This window comes from Aotus nancymaae, unplaced genomic scaffold (genome assembly GCF_030222135.1).
Source record: "Aotus nancymaae isolate 86718 unplaced genomic scaffold, 86718_ANA_hifiasm-v0.15.2.pri h1tg000059l, whole genome shotgun sequence".
In the NCBI taxonomy this organism is placed as follows: domain Eukaryota; kingdom Metazoa; phylum Chordata; class Mammalia; order Primates; family Aotidae; genus Aotus; species Aotus nancymaae.
Genome location: NW_026988473.1, coordinates 58,124,628 through 58,142,973, shown reverse-complemented (window position 1 = coordinate 58,142,973; position 18,346 = coordinate 58,124,628). Strand labels below are relative to the sequence as shown.

Genomic DNA, 18,346 nt, shown 5'->3' with positions numbered 1-18,346 from the left:
AATGGACTTGCTTTCAGGTTTAGGGAATCAAAGAGGAAGACATAAATTGTCAAATTTTGATAAAATAAAATTAACAAGCCTGAATCTGTACATATCATGAGACCTATTACAAGCCTGAGTTTCAACCACATAATTATTTTAAATCTCAAAGTAACGTATTGTAAACACAACACATTTTACCTAAAAGCTGGTATTGAAATAGAGATTCTATTATTCTATGAAGTATAACTGCTTTTAGGAGAAAGGGAGTATAGCCCTAGTTACACCATCTTAAGAGAACTGGTGGGGAAGTAACGTTGTTCTTATAGAATGGGGTTAGTAGGCCAGGATTTGGGTTTCTTGTTCGGTTAGCACTAAAGCAGACAGCATTCTAGGCGCCAGCAAAATTCAGACACAATTCCTACCCTTACGCACCTCAACAGTTTTGAGGCATAGACAGCTGACCAACAATTACAAGTTGGAGGACTAAGGAGAATAGAGAATGTTCCACTTGCCTACAATGTGATATGCCTACTAGGAGATAATAACCAAAACCAACAAAACTATATGATCAAATCCTAAGGAAAGCCAGGAGAAAGGAGAGAAAGGGGAGACAGGGAAGAAGGAAAAACCTTCCTTGCCTATAGAATAAGGAACAAGAAATATAAATTGTATATTTTTACATGAATGTCTCAAATCTAAATAGGCATAATACATCAACATCTAGGCTGCTTAAGTCTGTTAAGAGAGTTATTGATGAGTCATGAACTGGCACAGTAGCAGTCTTAATCACTGTTGTCACAGATTCTTTAGTCTAAGAGTCTGGTAGTGGAGGCTAAATACTGAAGTTTAATTGCAGTCAGCTATTTAAATCAAGGCACCACTGTTTTAAAAACGTCCTTATTAGCAGTGTGTTGAAGAGAATGGAAAGAAAGCAACCAGATGGCTGGCCGAGGGTTGTGGTAGGTCTGAAGGGTTCCTTACTCCAAGGCATGCCATTAAGCAGCAGACCTCAGGATTCTAAAAACTACATCATGAATCATGCTGTTAGAGATCATCTAACTCAAATCTTACTTTATGAAAGGAAACAACTAGGTGTTCATTACGTACCAAGCAAGAGTTCTGAACAGTACCATTAAAGTATGTGACTCAGAAATACTAAATAACTTGCCCAGAGTCACTTTTGGTAGCACTGGAGCTTGGATTCATTTGACTTTTTATTTTATAATTATTATTTTTAGAGATAGGGTCTCATTCTGTTTCCCAGGCTGAAGTGCAGTGGCATGATCACAGCACACTGCAACCTCAGACTCCTAGGCTCAAGTGATTCTCCCATCTCAGTCTCTCAAGTAGCTGGGACTACTGGTGTGCACCACAATGAATGATTGTTTTGTTTTGTTTTAGTAGAGGCAAGTTTTTGCTATGTTCCCCAGGCTGAGGAGCTTGGATTTAAACAAGTATGTCAGGTGCCAAAGTGTTCTTTCTTTCCATGATAATGAGGCCCAAGAAGAGAAAAATAACTGACCAGAGTCACACAACTTGTTAAGTAGAGAGGATTTCTACTTAAACCTAGAAGAAGTTCATGACCAAAAACACACAGAAGCATATAGGAAAAGGATTGATAAGTAAACAACTTCAGTCTTCTGGTGTGGTTTGAAATGATTGGAATTTTCAATATAATCTCTTATTCAATCTTCAAAATATATTGGTAGAATGTACCTGAAACAGGTAATCAATGTTGTATTGAAAAACATTTAAGTGTGGCCACCCTCTTAATGGAACTATTAATTAAAACTTTCTTCTCTTAAAAAAAAATATTCAATAGTCTGAAGGAAAAAGTCTTTCCCAAACAACTAGAGATGTTTTCTCAAATCTGACATCAGGTAACATAACAAGGAAGGTTCATTAGGTTTAAAATAAAACAAAAGAGAAATTACCCAATTTTGGAGCTACTAAGAAGAAAGATTTGCTGGCAATTAGAAACAATGGAAAAATGGGCTTTTACTCAGAAGTTCTGAAATGAATCTCAAGGGGCTCAAATCTGGCAATAACAGGCAGGGGGTTTGGAGGTGAGATTATTATTTCCTATACTTATACTGAAATAAAAACAATAGGGAATTTGAAACCAGAAGATTAGGCTTCTCTAGTTGTTAACGTCAGGATTTGGGGCAGATGCTGTTTATTCTCCATTCCAGACATTACCTGCCCACTTCCCTCTCTCTCTTCCCTCTCTCTCTCTCTTCTTCAATCATAACAGAATTGTGATACTTTGTTTAAGTAACTAGTGGAGATCTCTTGTTGTCCCTCCTCCAAGGGAATGAATCAAAATTGGTCTAAACCAGTCACAGTAATCCTATTCTCTACTGCCAGTGATTGGTTTTAGGATGGGTATGTGAACAGTTCTGGACAATAAGACTTAAGGGAAAACTGCTGGGGAGCTTGCATTTCTGGGAAAAAATTAAAAAACAAGCTTAGTTAGGAAAGGACTTTGGCCCCTGTTTCTTTTTATTTGTAAAGAGAAGATAGAAGTAGAGTGGCAACAGCCATCCTGCAACCATAAGGTGACAAGCAAGAGAAGGAAAAGCCACCATTATAAGGATGGCAAAAGAAAGGATGCAAAAAGCCTGGGTCCTGAATGAAATTGTTTAGCAACTCAATCAACCCTGGAACATCCTGGAACAATAATAAATGTCCTTTTAGTTTAAACTACAGTAAACTGATAACAGAAACTTAGATTATTTCACATCAACATAATGTTGCTAATGTGAGTTTGGGGATTTTTGTAGATTTAATTGTAATTAAACAGTAAACCTATTGGGTTTTACAATTATTTAAGAGTACTATGGAATTTAAGTAACTTTACACTGAATACAATTTAGGTCAACACTTGGAATCTGAAATGTATTTCCTTCAAAAGGGATTCATACAAATTGAAAGATACCATATTTCTTCAAGGAACATTCGATGTCATAAAAATGTTTATTCTAAATTAATGTTTGTATTTAAATGTAATCCCAAGAAAAATACTATCAGGATATTTTTCTGGCACTAGTCTATTGGATTAGAAAGTTAGTGAGAAAAAAACGAGAGGAACCAGGAAAATCCTAAAAATGAGCAAGGGGGAAATAATCTCTAACATCCATCAAAACATACTAATAAAGCCTCTAATGAAAAGTATAGCAGTACCACATAAAAGAAACTCCACACACCCAAATCTATGTAGAAATTTGGTATATGATAATGGTGTCATTTTAATCAGCGAGGAAGAGGACTTCTTTTTTTTTTTTAGACAAAGTCTCACTTTGTGTCCCAGGCTGGAGTGCAGTGGCGTGATCTTGGCTCATTGCAACTTTTGCTTCCCAGACTCAAATGATCGATCCTCCTAAGTAGCTGGGACTACAGGCACACACCACCACATGTAGCTAAATTTTTGTTATTTTTGTAGAGACGGCATTTCACCATGTTGTCCGGGCTGGTCTCCAACTCCCAAACTCAAGCGGTCCACAGGCCTTGGCTTCCCAAAGTGCCGGGATTACAGGCATGGACCACTGAGCCTGGCCAGGACTTTCTTTATTATAGTAATATTAACATAATGGGTAAGGGCATTTTAATAAATGATGCTAAAACAACTAGATAGCCTGTGGATAAAAATAAAATTTCTTCTGTTCCTCACTTTGCATATCAAGATAAACTTCAAATGGATTAAAAAAAAAAAAAAGGCCAGGTGTGGTGACTCATGCCTGTAATCCCAGCACTTTGGGAAGCCAAAGCGGGTGGATTACCTGAGGCCATGAGTTTAAGACCAGCCTGGCCTCCATCTCAACTAAAAATGAAACTCCATCATTTTAGATAATGAAACTCCATTTCGACTAAAAATACAAAAATTAGCCATGTGTGGTGGTGCATGCCTGTAATCCCAGCTACTTGGGAGGCTGAAGCAGGAGAACTGCTTGAACCCGGGAAGCGGAGGTTGCAGTGAGCCGAGATCACGCCACTGCACTCAGGCCTGGGTGACACAGCAAGATTCCGTCTCAAAAAAAAAAAAAAAGGGCCGGGCGCGGTGGCTCACGCCTGTAATCCCAGCACTTTGGGAGGCCGAGGCGGGTGGATCACGAGGTCAAGAGATCGAGACCATCCTGGTCAACACAGTGAAACCTCGTCTCTACTAAAAATACAAAAAATAAGCTGGGCATGGTGGCGCGTGCCTGTAATCCCAGCTACTCAGGAGGCTGAGGCAGGAGAATTGCCTGAACCCAGGAGGCGGAGGTTGCGGTGAGCTGAGATTGTGCCATTGCACTCCAGCCTGGGTAACAAGAGCGAAACTCCGTCTCAAAAAAAAAAAAAAAAAAGGACATCATACAGGTACCAGGAAAAAACATGTATGAACTCCTTTATAACCTGAAAAGAAGGAAAAGTCTTTCTATGACTCAAGATCCAGAAGCAATATATGCTAGGGGGAAGGGAGGATGCTAATAGGTAAGGAGTTTATGGAATAATGAAAATGTTCTGCAATTAGTGGTGATAACTGTACTATCGATTGAATATACCAAAAAATCTCTAAATTGTATATTTAAAAGAATTATTTCTATGGCATATAAATTATAACTTAATTTTTAAAAAATCTAATGAAAAAATAAACAGAAATACTGGGATTTGATCCTTTTAGTAACTCAATCTGTGACCTTGAGCAAATCACTTCACTTTGCCCTTTATTTCTCCATCTGTGTGACTAGCTCATTAAAGCCTTCCTAAGAGGCCTGATATCCATAATAAATTTAAGAAGAGGATGAAAGATTATCTAATCGATATGAATAAACATACAGCTCGTGGGAGGGAAGCTGATAAGAAACTGAAAGGAGAGCTTCCACATGAACTAGGAACCTTCTTCACAGTTCTCAATATATAATTATCTACTAGCTATCGTTCCTTAAGAGCTTATGTGTCAGGAACTGTAAGTGCTTTTTATGTATTATCTTATTCTTACAGCACTCTAAGGTAAGCAATGCATACTCATTTTAGAGATAAGAAAACAGACTATGGGAAGTTAAATGACTTGACCAATGTAAATACCTAAGTTGGGCTTTAAACTTAGATCTATGCCACTTCAAACACCAAATCCTTCAACCCAAGGTATAAAAAGAACAATGGACTAAAAATATGAAGTCCTGGGTTTGAATGTTGTTCCTGCCACATAATGATTCTGTGATCTTAGGCAAGTCAATGAACATTTCAGTTTTCTCATTTATTAAAAGAAAATATTAATTCCTGCCCTAGTTTACCTCATCAAATATAAAAAGGGACTCTATATACATATCAGTTAAATCACTACAGAGCTGGGCATCCTAGCAAGCATCTGCAGTCCTACCTACTCAAGAGGATGAAGTGGGAAGACCGCTTGAGCCCAGGAATTTGAGACTGTAATGCACCAAGACTATGTCTGCGAAAAGCCACTGTACTTCAGCCTGGGCAACACAGCAAGACCCTATCTCTTAAAAAAGAAAAAGGAATGTAAGAGATAATTACAGAAAAGTAGAACTTTTTTTTTTTTTTTTTTGAGACAGAGTTTTGCTCTTGTTGCCCAGGCTGGAGGGCAATGGCACAATCTCAGCTCACCGCAACCTCTGCCTCTGGGTTCAAGCGATTGTCCTGCCCCAGCCTCCCAAGTAGCTGGGATTACAGGCATGTGCCACCACGCTCAGCTAATTTTGCATTTTTAATAGGGATGGGGTTTCTCTATGTTGGTCGGGCTGGTCTTGAACTCCCAACCTCAGGTGATCCACCCACCTTGGCCTCCCAAAGTGCTGGGATTACAGGTGTGAGCCACTACACTTGGCCCAAAAGTAGAACTACTGATAAACCAAAGACATGTTGAATAATGAATGGCTTTAACATTTTATAGTTCCTCTAATTGTAATAGTATATACTAAAGCAGTGACTTTCAAAAGATACTTCTCTCAAGCACGCCAGGGGTGCGAAGGAAATAGGGATCTCACATCTACTTTAATCAGAGTAGCTCCAAAAGCTTTAAAAAATAAGTGCAAAACCACTACATTTTTGGCAACACCTACTGGCACCTATTAAAATGAACAGTGACACCAAGATTTCAGGCCTTACTCAAGAAAAAATATTAGTGTACTGAAAAGGGAATGGATTCTAGAGACTAAACTTAGATTGAATCTTGGTTCTGCTACATATTAGTTGGGTAAGTTTTAATCTCTGAGGCTGAATGTAATGCAGGAAAATATCCACCTTGCAGGTTTGTGGACACATTAATTAACATAAAGTTACTACCACAATGTCTGGCACATAGTACTTACTTTAAACATTGCTATTATTAAATTATCCAACAATATTTTGGAATTACTAAATCTAATCTGAAAAACTGTATTATGGAAATTCATGAAAAATCACAAACTGAGAATATGCACCCTGAATATGGAAACATGCCTAAATAATGTTCACTGAAGGCAAGAGATCATCAAAAATAGTTGAAAGAGTAAGCCACACAAGAGACTATCAAGGAAACAGGACTAACTTTCGAGTAACAGATAGATGAGGGAGTGGAAGAATGGAAGTTAAGAAAAAAGCAAGTGAGTATAAGATGACATAAAGAATGCTGTGAAATTGGTGTGAGACATCATAAATCATGACTGACTAAAGAAAAAGACTGAATCCTAAATTATTTGCAAAGGAATAAGATATACAACTCAAATTAAGTATTCCCAAATGACAATTATGACTTCAAAATACACAGTGGGTCTCACAGTCAAGAGACCCAAGTCCTAGTCTTTAATGGCTCCACCGCTAAGCTTCTAGGGTGCCTTAGGAATATGTGAGTCTCAGTTCCCTCATTTATTAAGAGAATATATTTCCCCCATTCCTTATAGAATACAGAACTCTCTGAATGTTGGGTTCCTCAATTACATGATGAAGTGGTGAAATGAGACCATGTCTACACTCTCTTTCAGCTTTATGATTCTAAGGGGAAAGATAATCTATGTTATTACTACCATGAGACTTAGATGAAGCCTGCTTATGTATCAATAAAAACAGAAAAGAAAAATACGGGAAAACAAGCCATTTGAGGACCACACAAATATTCACCAATATATGTTCTTCTCTTCACAATATTATCATAAAGAAAAACCTTTGTAAAGAACTTTCTTTTCCAGGACAAACAGTTAACCTAAACCAGGAAGACAAAAGCATCTATTTAAAAAGGTTAAGTTGGGGACTTGGATGAATCTGGAAGCCATCATTCTCAGCAAACTGACACAAGAACAGAAAACCAAACACCACATGTTCTCACTCATAGGTGGGTGTTGAACAATGAGAACACGTGGACTCAGGGAGAGGAGCATCACACACTGGTGCAGTTGGGAGGAGTAGGGGAGGGACAGTGGGGGGTGGGGAGCGTTGGGGGGGTGGGGAGGGATAACAAGGGGAGAAATGCTGGATATAGTATACACCTAAAGTAAAATGAAAAATAAAATAAAATAAAAATAAAAAATAAATTTGAGAGACAAAAAAAAAAGGATAAGTTGGCTAGACACGTAGCTCACTCCTATAATCCCATTACTTTGGGAGGCTAACTGGGGCAGATCACTTGAGGCCAGGAGTTCAAGACCAGCCTGGCCAACATGGTGAAACTGCATCTCTACTAAAAATACAAAAATTAGCTAGGTGTGGTGGTGCATGCCTGTAATCCCAGCTACATGGGAGACTGAGTCACGAGAATCGCTTGAACCCATGAGGTGGGAGTTGCAGTAAGCCGAGATCATGCCACTGCACTCCAGCCTGGGCAACAGAATCTCGTTCTGTCTCTAAAAAAACAAAATGAAAAGTAACAAAAAATAAAAAGGATAAATTACTAACAATTATGAAATCTTCTAATCAGCAGATTTTCCTTTTATTTTCTCTCAGTATTTTCACCCAGTTCTTCAATCTTCAGAGAACTTGTTTTGACAAAGTGAGAAGCTAAGCTCTAATTAAACTTATCTAAAAAATGTATAATTATTAAAAATATGCTTTTCTTATGTATTTGTATAGAAGAGTGCTGGTATACTGAAAGATCAAATTTTAGTTAAAGAAAGGCAGAAATTAAGATATATATCAACGATTACTGTTACGTTAATATTATACTCCAGGTTAATTTTTCCAAATAATGTTATGGGTCGGTTTCCAAATTAACTTTATTCATGTTATATAGTCCAATCTTTCTGTCTTCCAAAGCGAAAACAATCTTCACTTCTACTAGGTACCTTTCTACCTCCTCTACTGTGCATCCATTTATCTATCTTCTGCTAAAGTTTTCTCATTTTTCTACTGTGTCTCATAGCAGGTCTCCACTTCAGTTCTTAGTTTCCTTCCCTGTTTTTCCCAACCATTCTTCCCATTCCTTTACCCCAGTTGTATAGGATTCTCCTTTCTTTTCATCCCTAGGACTTACTGTCACAGTACTGCATCTCGTATTCTCACTTCCTTTATTTATTTATTTATTTTTTTTTTTGAGACGGAGTTTCGCTCTTGTTACCCAGGCTGGAGTGCAATGGCGCGATCTCGGTTCACCGCAACCTCCGCCTCCTGGATTCAGGCAATTCTCCTGCCTCAGCCTCCTGAGTAGCTGGGATTACAGGCACGCGCCACCATGCCCAGCTAATTTTTTGTATTTTTAGTAGAGACGGGGTTTCACCATGTTGACCAGGATGGTCTCGATCTCCTGACCTCGTGATCCACCCGCCTCGGCCTCCCAAAGTGCTGGGATTATAGGCGTGAGCCACTGCGCCCGGCCCCTCACCTCCTTTTTGATCAGTTTTTACACGTATTACTTCTTCAGAACCTAAGGTTTCTCTTCTGTAGTCCTTTTTCAAAGAGTATCTACCAATTCATCTCTAGAATCCCAAATACACTCTTAATTCCTCATACCTAAGTATCCTTCCTACTCCTTTTCTCTTTACAGTCACTAATTCCCAGAATCCTGTCTGAAACTACAAATCTCACCTCAAAATGAAATACCTATTCAATTCTCTCTGCTTTCCAGCAATTACTTCTCCCAGGTTCACCTCATTCTTTCTCCTTGGCCCAAGTATCCCCCAACCTGGCACAAGCCATTTGATGATATAAAATTTCAAAGCCTATCTCTTCAACACAGTTCTCCTCCCTTTCCAGCAAACCATTTCCCCAAAAACACCCTTTACTCCCAAAGCTTCACTAATTCAAAGTCTTAGGCCAGTACATCACTTCCCTCCGATCTATTGGCCCAGCAAAAACTGATTGCCGGAATTTTCCTTTTTAAGCTTCCCATACCTTACAACTGCAGCACTTCCCTTCAACAAACCGTAGTTATAGTCATTTCTCAATCTTTAGAGCCTATGGTCACTTTTTAAATTCTTTAGTCCTCTCCTTCTTCTCTCTCTCCCGTATCCTGTCCAGCTTCTCAGCACATTCCTATTACCTTAACAATCTTCGTGGCTATGTTCTCCAGCTTACCTTAGGCCTTCTCCCCAAACTTTCTCATTCTCCCTTAAGAGACCTAATCTCACCTCTCATTCCCTGAATCTGCCTTTACACCTCCGGGAATTCTCTAGAATCGTCTGCTTCCTAGTTGTCCTCTTTCTTTCTCCAACCCTGTCTCAGGTGTTCTCCACTCCCCTAAGCTTTTCTAATATCTAGTTCTCACAGTGTAGATATTAGAAGTGTGATAATATCTACTCCTCCCAAACCTTTGCCCCAATTCCCCTCAACTTTTCTCTGTCATTCCCCACTTCCCTCCACCTTTGTCACCGTTCTACTCCCTTTTCTATTTTTTCTGGAGGTGATTCTCAGATCCCTTATGTTACTCTCAGCTTCCCCAATTTTGCCTCATTCCTTTCTACCGTCAACAACGTTATTTTTCCTCCAGTTTCCATTGACTTGGCGCCTCCCCTAGTCCCCCAATCTGCCTTCTACTCCATCTAAATGTCTCCAGGCCGCCGCCAACATTTTCTCCTATCCGTAGAGTCCTTTCCCGTGCCTCTCTGGACGCCCAGAGACACCATTCTCCAATGATTGGGGCCCGGCCCCTAGGGAGAAGGGGTATGGGTCACGTACCCCATTCGCATCTTGGCTCCGCTCTGACTGCCCCCGCTGCCGGGTAGGGGTGGGCGAGAGGGAAGGCGGCCGAGGTGCATGCTCTTTTCGAGGGCCGACATTAAGGGGAGGCTGCACGCACGTAGTCAAACAGTAGGCGAACCTTCGTCCCACGTTGAGTGTGGCCCAACCGGTCACGGCTCGCTCCCCTAACGACGTCCTGTCGCCTTTGGACAGCACCCAGATACCAGTAGCACCGCCTACCGCCCACCGGCTCCGTAAACTCCACCCACTCGCTTCAGCGCTTCCACCGGACGTGCGCAACAGCCCTCCCACAAAGTAAGCTGGGTAACTGAGTCTGAGAACTTCGCAGTCTCCCAGCCGGGAACCCGACGACTTTCACCGGAAAGAGGCGCGCTCTTCAGGGCAATGCACCCTGGGCAATGGAGTCCTCGAAGGGCGTATTCCTATGCGCTTGCGCAGCTGGAGGCGTCGCCAGCCAACCCCGCAGAGGTAGTGTAGCAAAGCATCCTGGGTATTGTAGTCTATTGTAGGGAAGACGTCTTGGCGCCTTCTCTTTGCACCGTTGTCCGGAGTCTGTTAAAGGAAGAGTCGCTTCTTTCTGCCTCCCAGGCTGCACAGCGGCGCCGGTTGCCGGGGAACGCAGGCGCGGTGGGGAGGGATGGCGGGAGAGATATTGCTTAGGTGCTGGAGACGGAGTTGAGCTTGTAAAGAAGAGTTCGGGCTCATCATGAAACAACGAAAAGGCCAAGGGCCTGGGGGCAGCCGTGGGCGCAAGAAAAGAGGTAATCCGTGCGATCAAAGATTGAGGAAAGCGTAATAGGGGAGCAGGATGTAAGGAGTTTTAGGGAGACCCCCAACCCCGCTGGCTAAACAAGATAAGGGACGGAAGAGGGGAAATAGCCAGGGAACCAGAAGGTTAAGAGGAAGGGCAGTTGGCCCTCCAGAGAATGGAAAGGAATCAGGGGCTGGGGTAGGGGCCACAGAGTGGTAATAAATGCGGTGCGATGAAGGTTACCGGTAGGATGACTGTAAAGGAGAAGAACAAACAGTAGGAGTGGTTTTGATAACGAAGTTAAGTGTGTGTGTGTGTGTGTGTGTGTGTGTGTGTGTAGTTTTAGAGGTCCACAGGAAGAAACATAAATTGGCAAAGGGATTGTGTCATTGCTTGTGTGATTGTAGGCAAGGATCACGGTTTCTACATTACTGAATGACAAAGGACTAATACAAAGCAGGACTCGGTAAATGTTAGTTGAGTGAATGAAGCGTGAAGGGCTATGAGCAGGAGTTTCAGAAAATAATTGTGGAGTATAGAGGGGGGAAGAAAGGAATGACAGGTGTGATAGGATTGGATTCTGGGTAAAGGAATGAGGATCTTCTGAAGCACCTGAGATCGTGAAAGAGTGTGCAGCAGGTTAACCTGATGAGAGCGCTCATTAGGTTAGCAGCTCAAGAAGACACAAGCTCACCGAGTAGGGGATATTAACTGCAGTGAAAACAGTCACCCTAGAAACCCAGAGTAGATCAGGAAACGACATTGAATCTCTACAAGGCTGCCTTGAAGGAAAAAAGGACATGGGGTGACCCTGCCTTTTTGCACTGTAGGCAGTTTAGTGAGAAAAGAATACGGGAACAGTGATAGGACTTTAGGCCATTGGGTTGAGGACTGAAGCTACAATCTGGGAATTACTCTTATCCAAGCTGTTTAAAGATTACTAAGGCAGTTTTGAGGTAGTGATTTTCTTGCCGCGAGAGATAGGAGGATCTGAGACTGAAGTATGCTAGTGCTCCCTGTGTCAAACCAGTCAAGAAAGTTTGGTTGATAGGCGGAAAGTCAAAGTAGAAATAATATTACACAGTATAGATAGAATGTACTTTTTCCTATACCATTTACATATGCAGAAATATATACACAACTATGTATAATTTTTATGTTGAAATTATCTATAAGGATTATGGTGGGTCTTTTCTCCACTATGGAGGGCAGAGGGGGTGTTTGCATTAGAAGTCCAAGGAATTAGTTGTATAAATTCCTGATCTGATACATTCCGTATATTTTCTTCCTATGAAACATAACCATTCCTCAAAGAAAAGTCAAAGGAAAAAAAGGTGTACACAATATAAGAATGGTTTCTTAAATCTCTAAGTCTTCATGAAAAGGTACTGTGAATGGAAGACAATCAGGGTTATTAAAAGAACATTTTATAGAAAGTCAAGATTAATCACTTTTTTTACACTTTAATGTCTTTCTGAAATACAGGAAATACTAAAGCCAATAAATATATGAACCCAGCACTGTGTTAAAAATATTGGCAGACTCTGAAGATTAGATAGTCTGTGTCCTCACTGACTGTGTGATCTTGGCAGGACAGAAAAGATACAGACAATTTAAGATGTTCTTCATTGAAATGCTGAGTTGTATGATACAGACTAAATCGTTTGTGAATTGAGTGAAGGGAGTTGTTGCTGTTTTGTAATAAGTGATTTTTTTAAAAAAAACAGAGTTAGATAAAGATAACATATGTTAAAAACTGTAGGTGTTGAAATAATTAAAACGACTGTACTTAGAAAAATCTCAACCAAACTTAGAAAAACTTCAACTATTTGTGATGTTTTTATTTTTCAGATAGTAACTCAAATCAAACCTTAAATACTAATTAGTTATCAGGGTAGGTTACATGACCGGGTAGGTTATTCTGTGATCTGATTTGATAGTTACTTCTCATGTATTAGAATAATAGATAGGATAAACCTTCTTTCCAAATGATGATAAATTACTGAACTAAAGACTAAAGTGTTTTGTTTATTTTCATTCAAAAAGCATATTTTCTATATTTAGTCTAAATTTTGACTCAGTTTTCTTGGATTCTTCTACAGGTTTGAGCGACATTTCTCCATCTACAAGCCTGCCCCCTCTGGTTGAAGGCCAGCTACGCTGCTTTCTAAAACTTACTGTTAATAAAGTCATATGGAAGATTGCAAAACCTCCCACTTGTGTACTTGTCCGAGTGAGATGGTGGGGAGAAACATCAGATGGAACCCTCTTTTGTCCCAGGGATGCATTGCAGACTGAACCAAAAGCTGTGAGAACAACTACACGTTATGCTATTCGTTGTGGTCCAAAACAGTTTACCTCTTACCTAACAGGTATGTTATTGTTTTATCATTGCACCTGCAGACCTAATATAAAGCATGTGGTTATATTGTCAGCAATAAGTGTTGTTGTGTACCTAGTATATATGGGCGTTGTTAATTACTGAAGAGTCAAAAAGTTTTTATAATACAGATTTTTCTTTGTAAATTCATTGAGTATATTACTATGTGCCAGCAATTTTCAAATGTATTACTTCTAATCTTTACAATAACCCTGAAAGATGGGTATTTTCTCTATTTTATAGACAAGGAAACAAGTTTAGAGAGATGAATACTTTCTAAGGTCACAAAGTTACTAAATGGCTGAATTAGTAACTTCTGTCTGTCACCAAAACTCATGCTCTTTTTACTACACCATGCTTTTTTAGGTAATAACTGTAGTCTCAACTCTGGGGCTTACATCATACTCAAGGAAAGAGGATATAGATGTAAAATTTACCAATAGTACAAGATAATACATGCTAAATGCCAAATGAGTGGTTTAGTGAGTTAGTATTACAGATGTTCAGAGATGGAAAGCATCTCTCTGTAGGGGACCAGAAGCCAAGATGTCTTCATTTTTGTACAAGGAAAGTATTCTAAGTGTACAATGTTATTTCTTTATTCAGGTCAAGCTTTCACATAAATACATTTTGGATGATGGAGTTAATTATCAAATTAGTCCAGTTCAAGTCAATAAAAACCAAGCATGTATTATATAAATAGTGTTGAGCTCAGAACATTGGAGAGCCAGGGATGAGTTAAAGATTAACTTGTCCTTAAGTAACTTACATTCTCTCAAGAAAAAATTTTTGAAACGTCAACATGTAAAGAACAAATGCTGTTATTCAGTCATTCAAAAAACATATATTGAACACTTAGCATATGCTAGACATTGTTTTAGGCACCATGGGGTTTACAAAAATCAATCAAAATATTTAATCAGAATGATACCTAACTCTAACTTCACAAACAAGTTTAGTTATTAATAGTAGGTTAAAAGCAGTAACTGTGATTAAAAGATACCATAAATAATCTTGGTACTATAAACTTAAAACTTAAATCCTCAGGTAGTATTTTTATATAATGTAACAAATGAGAATTGATTAGAAATTCAATAAGAGATAAGGCATTTATTTATAAACATGGTAAAAAATAGGTCAGACATTTATTTGAACATCTTATGGTATACTAATCCATTGGACTTGGCATCTGAACATTTAGGTTGCTGTTACCAACTGTGTGATTTTGGGAAAGTCTCTTCCCATTTCTAATTCCTGTTTGCCCATCTGTAAAATGGGATCATATAGTTGCCCTTCCATTTTCCAGGTATTTTTACAAAGAAGCAACCCAGTTGAATAGGTTGAAGTCTAGATTGAGTTTGAACTCTGGCTTCAGGACTGGATTGATGATGCTGAGAGGTTCCTTAGCATCTTGAGGCCTCAGTTCCCTATTACTTAAATAGGAAAAATAGCACTTATCTGTCAGGAATTATTGTGAATGCTAAATGAAAAAAATGTTTCTAAAATGATTGGTCTAGTAGCTGACACATTGTAGGTGTAAGTCATAAAAATATTAAGACTCAGGCAGTATGTACAGAGATTTAAGATGTAGTCCCTGCCCAAAAGGAACTTAAGGATTAGTTGAAAACAAAACTGACATACATGATACAGTAGTGAGCAGTGCCAGACAGTATATAATTAAATGCCTGATTACTTGATACATACATTAAGTATCATATGAATATTCCAGGAAGTTAATAAGGGTTAATTTTATGTTATTAGGAAGCCAGCATTCTGCTTCTACTCTATGCTCTTGCTGCTTGACTTTGAGCAAGCCATTTCATCCTCTTGGCCTTAATTTTCCCACCAAAAATTGAAAGAGTTAAACATCAAATGTGTCAGCACCCAAATTTCATGATTCTAGTTAAGAAAGAAGCCCACAGAAAAGGTAGAATCTCAATAGTAGACACATGAGGTGAACCTTATAAGTGATAATCCAACCGTAGACATGACGTGTTTTATAGAAAATGAAGAGATAAGAGGCTGAATGTGGTGACTCCTCATGCCTGTAATCCCAACACCTTAGAGGCTGAGGCAGGAAGATCACCTGAGGCCAAGAGTTCAAGACTGGCCTGGGCAAAACCCCGTTTCTACAAAAAAAAACTAGATTCCACATGCATAGCAAGACCCTGTTTCTACAAAAAGAAATGTTTTTAATTAGCTGAGCATGGTGGTACATACCTGTAGTCCCAGCTACTTGGGAGGTTAAGGTGAGAGAAATCACTTGAGCTCAGGAAGTTGAGGCTGCAATGAGCCATATTCATGCCACTGCACTCCAGCCTGGGTGACAGAGTGATACCCTGTTTAAAAAAAAAAAAAAAAAATACAGGAAACAGAAAATAAAGAGATAAGACAGCAAATATTCACAAAGTGTGTGCTCTAACTGAAAACTTGGAAAAAGTCTGCTGTTTCTTTTTTTTCTTTTCTTAGACAGAATCTCGCTCTGTTGCCAGGCTGAACTGCAGTGGTGCAGTGGCATGCTCTCGGCTCACTGCCACCTCTGACTCCCTGTTTCAAGCAATTCTCCTGCCTCAGCCTCCCAAGTAGCTGAGACTACAGGCGCATGCCACCACGCCCAGCTGATTTTTGTATTTTTAGTAGAGACGGGATTTCACCATGTTGGCCAGGATGGTCTCTATTTTCTGATCTCGTGATCCGCCCACCTCAGCTTCCCACAGTGCTGGGATTACAGGTGTGAGCCACCACACCCGGCCAAAAGCATGCTATTAAGCCGTGTGGTAGATATTCACGTTATTATTATTCTTTTATTTACTCTTTGTGTACATATTTCACTTAAAAGAATATAAAATGCAAAGAGTAAACTAATGAATATGTTGTCACATATTAGCATGAACTATAATTTTTTTTTCTCAAGCCGTTTTTATTACACTCAAGGTATTAAGACAAGCAAAATAACCTCATAATTAGGATACTGTATCAGTCAAAAAAGGAGAAGTCGCTATTGTATGAAGAGATTTACAAATGAGTAAAATATATAGGCTGTGACAGAATTAACTTGAAATGAGAGGGAGTTGCTTTTTTTCCTAGGCTGGAGAGAGGTAGTAAGAAAGATTATATGAGTTCCTCAGATAAAAATAACATAAAGAAAGAAGGGGAAATGTATTGCATTTTACAGTTTTTGAAATATTTTCAAGTCTATCATCTTATTTGATGTTTAAAATGACTCTGAAGTAGGTAAGGTAGTTACATTTTATTTATTTCTTTGTATTTTATTTTTGAGACAAGGTCTCTCTGTCAGCCGGGCTGGAGTACAGTCATGCGAACACAGTTCACTGTAGCCTCAACCTCCTGGGTTCAAGCAGTCTTCCTACCTCAACCTTCTGAGTAGCTGGGAATATAAGCGCCTGCCACCACACTCAGCTAATTTTTGTAATTTTTGTGGAGATGAGGTCTCACTGTGTTGCCCAGGCCAGTGTCAAACTTCTGTACTCAAGCAATCCTCCTGCCTTGGCCTCCCAAAGTCCTGGGATTACAGGCAAGCCACCATGCCTGGCCAATTTCTTCATATCTATTTTACCTTATTCGGAGCAGAAGTTAAGGCAATTGCAAAAACATGTTAAGTACAGATTTCTTTTTAGTCAATGAGAAAATCTTTACATGTTAAATCTTCATAACTTTTTGTTTACAGAAAGCAAAAATACAGTAGGAGAAATAAGATGAAGCCTCTGCAAAGCACTAGAAAGCTTGCTCTGAGGCCCTGTATGTTTGCGATGGATATTATTCTGATTTTCTGAGTGATGAATTTGAGGTTCAAACAGTTAAAAGTGACTAACCCAAGGTTACCCTAGTACCAACCCTAAATTCAGGGAGCACTTTACTCCAAAATTGTTAATATTTCTGTTATATTGCCTTAAAAAATGAAGGATTATAAGATTCTGAGATATGCCTCATACTCTTCCTTCTTTCTTCCTTTACCTTTTGTTCTGTTGCAGAAAATAGCAGCCATGAAAATATTTGGAGCATGGAACGATTAGAGTAGAAACTGAGAAAATATGGCTCTACTACTTGATTTTTACCTCTCTTTAATCAGATAGGATTCAGTTAGTAGGCATGTGAAAGACAGTTGGGGGTTGGAATAAATGCTGGACAATAGGGATTCTAATTCCACAACAAGAGAAGTATAAAGATCAGAAGTCTATTAAGTTTTTTGTCCTAGAAGTGATGAGTAGTATAGTGGACTTAAATAATTAAGTGTAGAGGACTTATAATTGGATAGAACTGAGTTTTAGCCAGTTCTTTCAATTTAAAGCTGAGTGAACTTAGGAATGTACGTGACTTTGCAGAGCCTCTTTTATCCCCAAACGAAGACAGAAACACCTGTATCATAGAGTTGTTAAGAGAATTCATGAAACATGGAAGAGCCTGGCTGTTAGTAAATAGCCAACGGATAAATATTAGTCCATTTCTCTTATTCTACATGTGTACATCATTTTATAGTCTACCAAGCACTTTTACATCTATTAGCTCATATGACTTTCAGATAACCCCCATGAATAGTGTATTAGTCCATTCTCACGGTGCTATAAAGACATACCTGAGACTGGGTAATTTATAAAGGAAAGAGGTTTAGTTGACTCACAGTTCCACATGGCTGGGAGGCCTCAGGAAACTTACAATCATGGTGGAAGAGGAAGCAAACACATCTTTCACATGGCGGCAAGAGAGAGAAAAATGAGTGCCCAGCAGAGCAGGGAGACCCTTATAAAACCATCAGATCTCATGAGAACTAACTCACTATCATGAGAACAGTATGGGGGAAACAGCCCTCATGATTCAGTTATCTTCTCCTGGTCCCTCCTATGACATGTGGGGATTATGGGAGTTACAATTCAAGATGAGATTTGGGCAGGGACACAGCCAAACCATATCAAGTAGTTACACAGGGACTATGATAAGTCATGTAATTTGCCTAAAGTCATTTAACAACCATTCAGCAACTACCATGTGGGAGGGCACTGTACTAGTGTTCTGCTTGCAGTAACCCCAGTTCCTCACACAACAGTGATGCAAATATTATGAGCTTATATTACAGACAACTATGGCTTATACAGAAATAGCTTGTG

General features: G+C 39.3%; 2 protein-coding genes across 4 annotated transcripts in view; one reads left to right on the top strand and one right to left on the bottom strand.

Annotated features, from left to right (window-relative positions):
• Window positions 1-10,337, bottom strand: part of PPME1 (protein phosphatase methylesterase 1) — a 79,362-nt gene extending 69,025 nt beyond the window's left edge. The window contains exon 1 of the mRNA XM_064365287.1: window positions 10,069-10,337. Within this exon, the coding sequence (XP_064221357.1) occupies window positions 10,069-10,169 (101 nt within the window). The 5' untranslated portion in view covers window positions 10,170-10,337. The remainder of the gene's footprint in view (window positions 1-10,068) is intronic.
• A 250-nt stretch (window positions 10,338-10,587) lies between these two features.
• The window catches only part of C2CD3 (C2 domain containing 3 centriole elongation regulator), a 155,497-nt gene continuing 147,738 nt past the window's right edge, over window positions 10,588-18,346 (top strand). Inside the window, exons 1-2 of one of the 3 annotated variants that reach the window (XM_021675069.2) lie at window positions 10,588-10,853; window positions 12,946-13,215. In XM_021675069.2, the coding sequence (XP_021530744.2) occupies window positions 10,799-10,853; window positions 12,946-13,215 (325 nt within the window). In that variant the 5' untranslated portion in view covers window positions 10,588-10,798. Of the gene's footprint in view, window positions 10,854-12,945; window positions 13,216-18,346 lie in introns of those variants that run through there. The other 2 variants (XM_064365284.1, XM_064365285.1) reach the window with 2 other exon arrangements.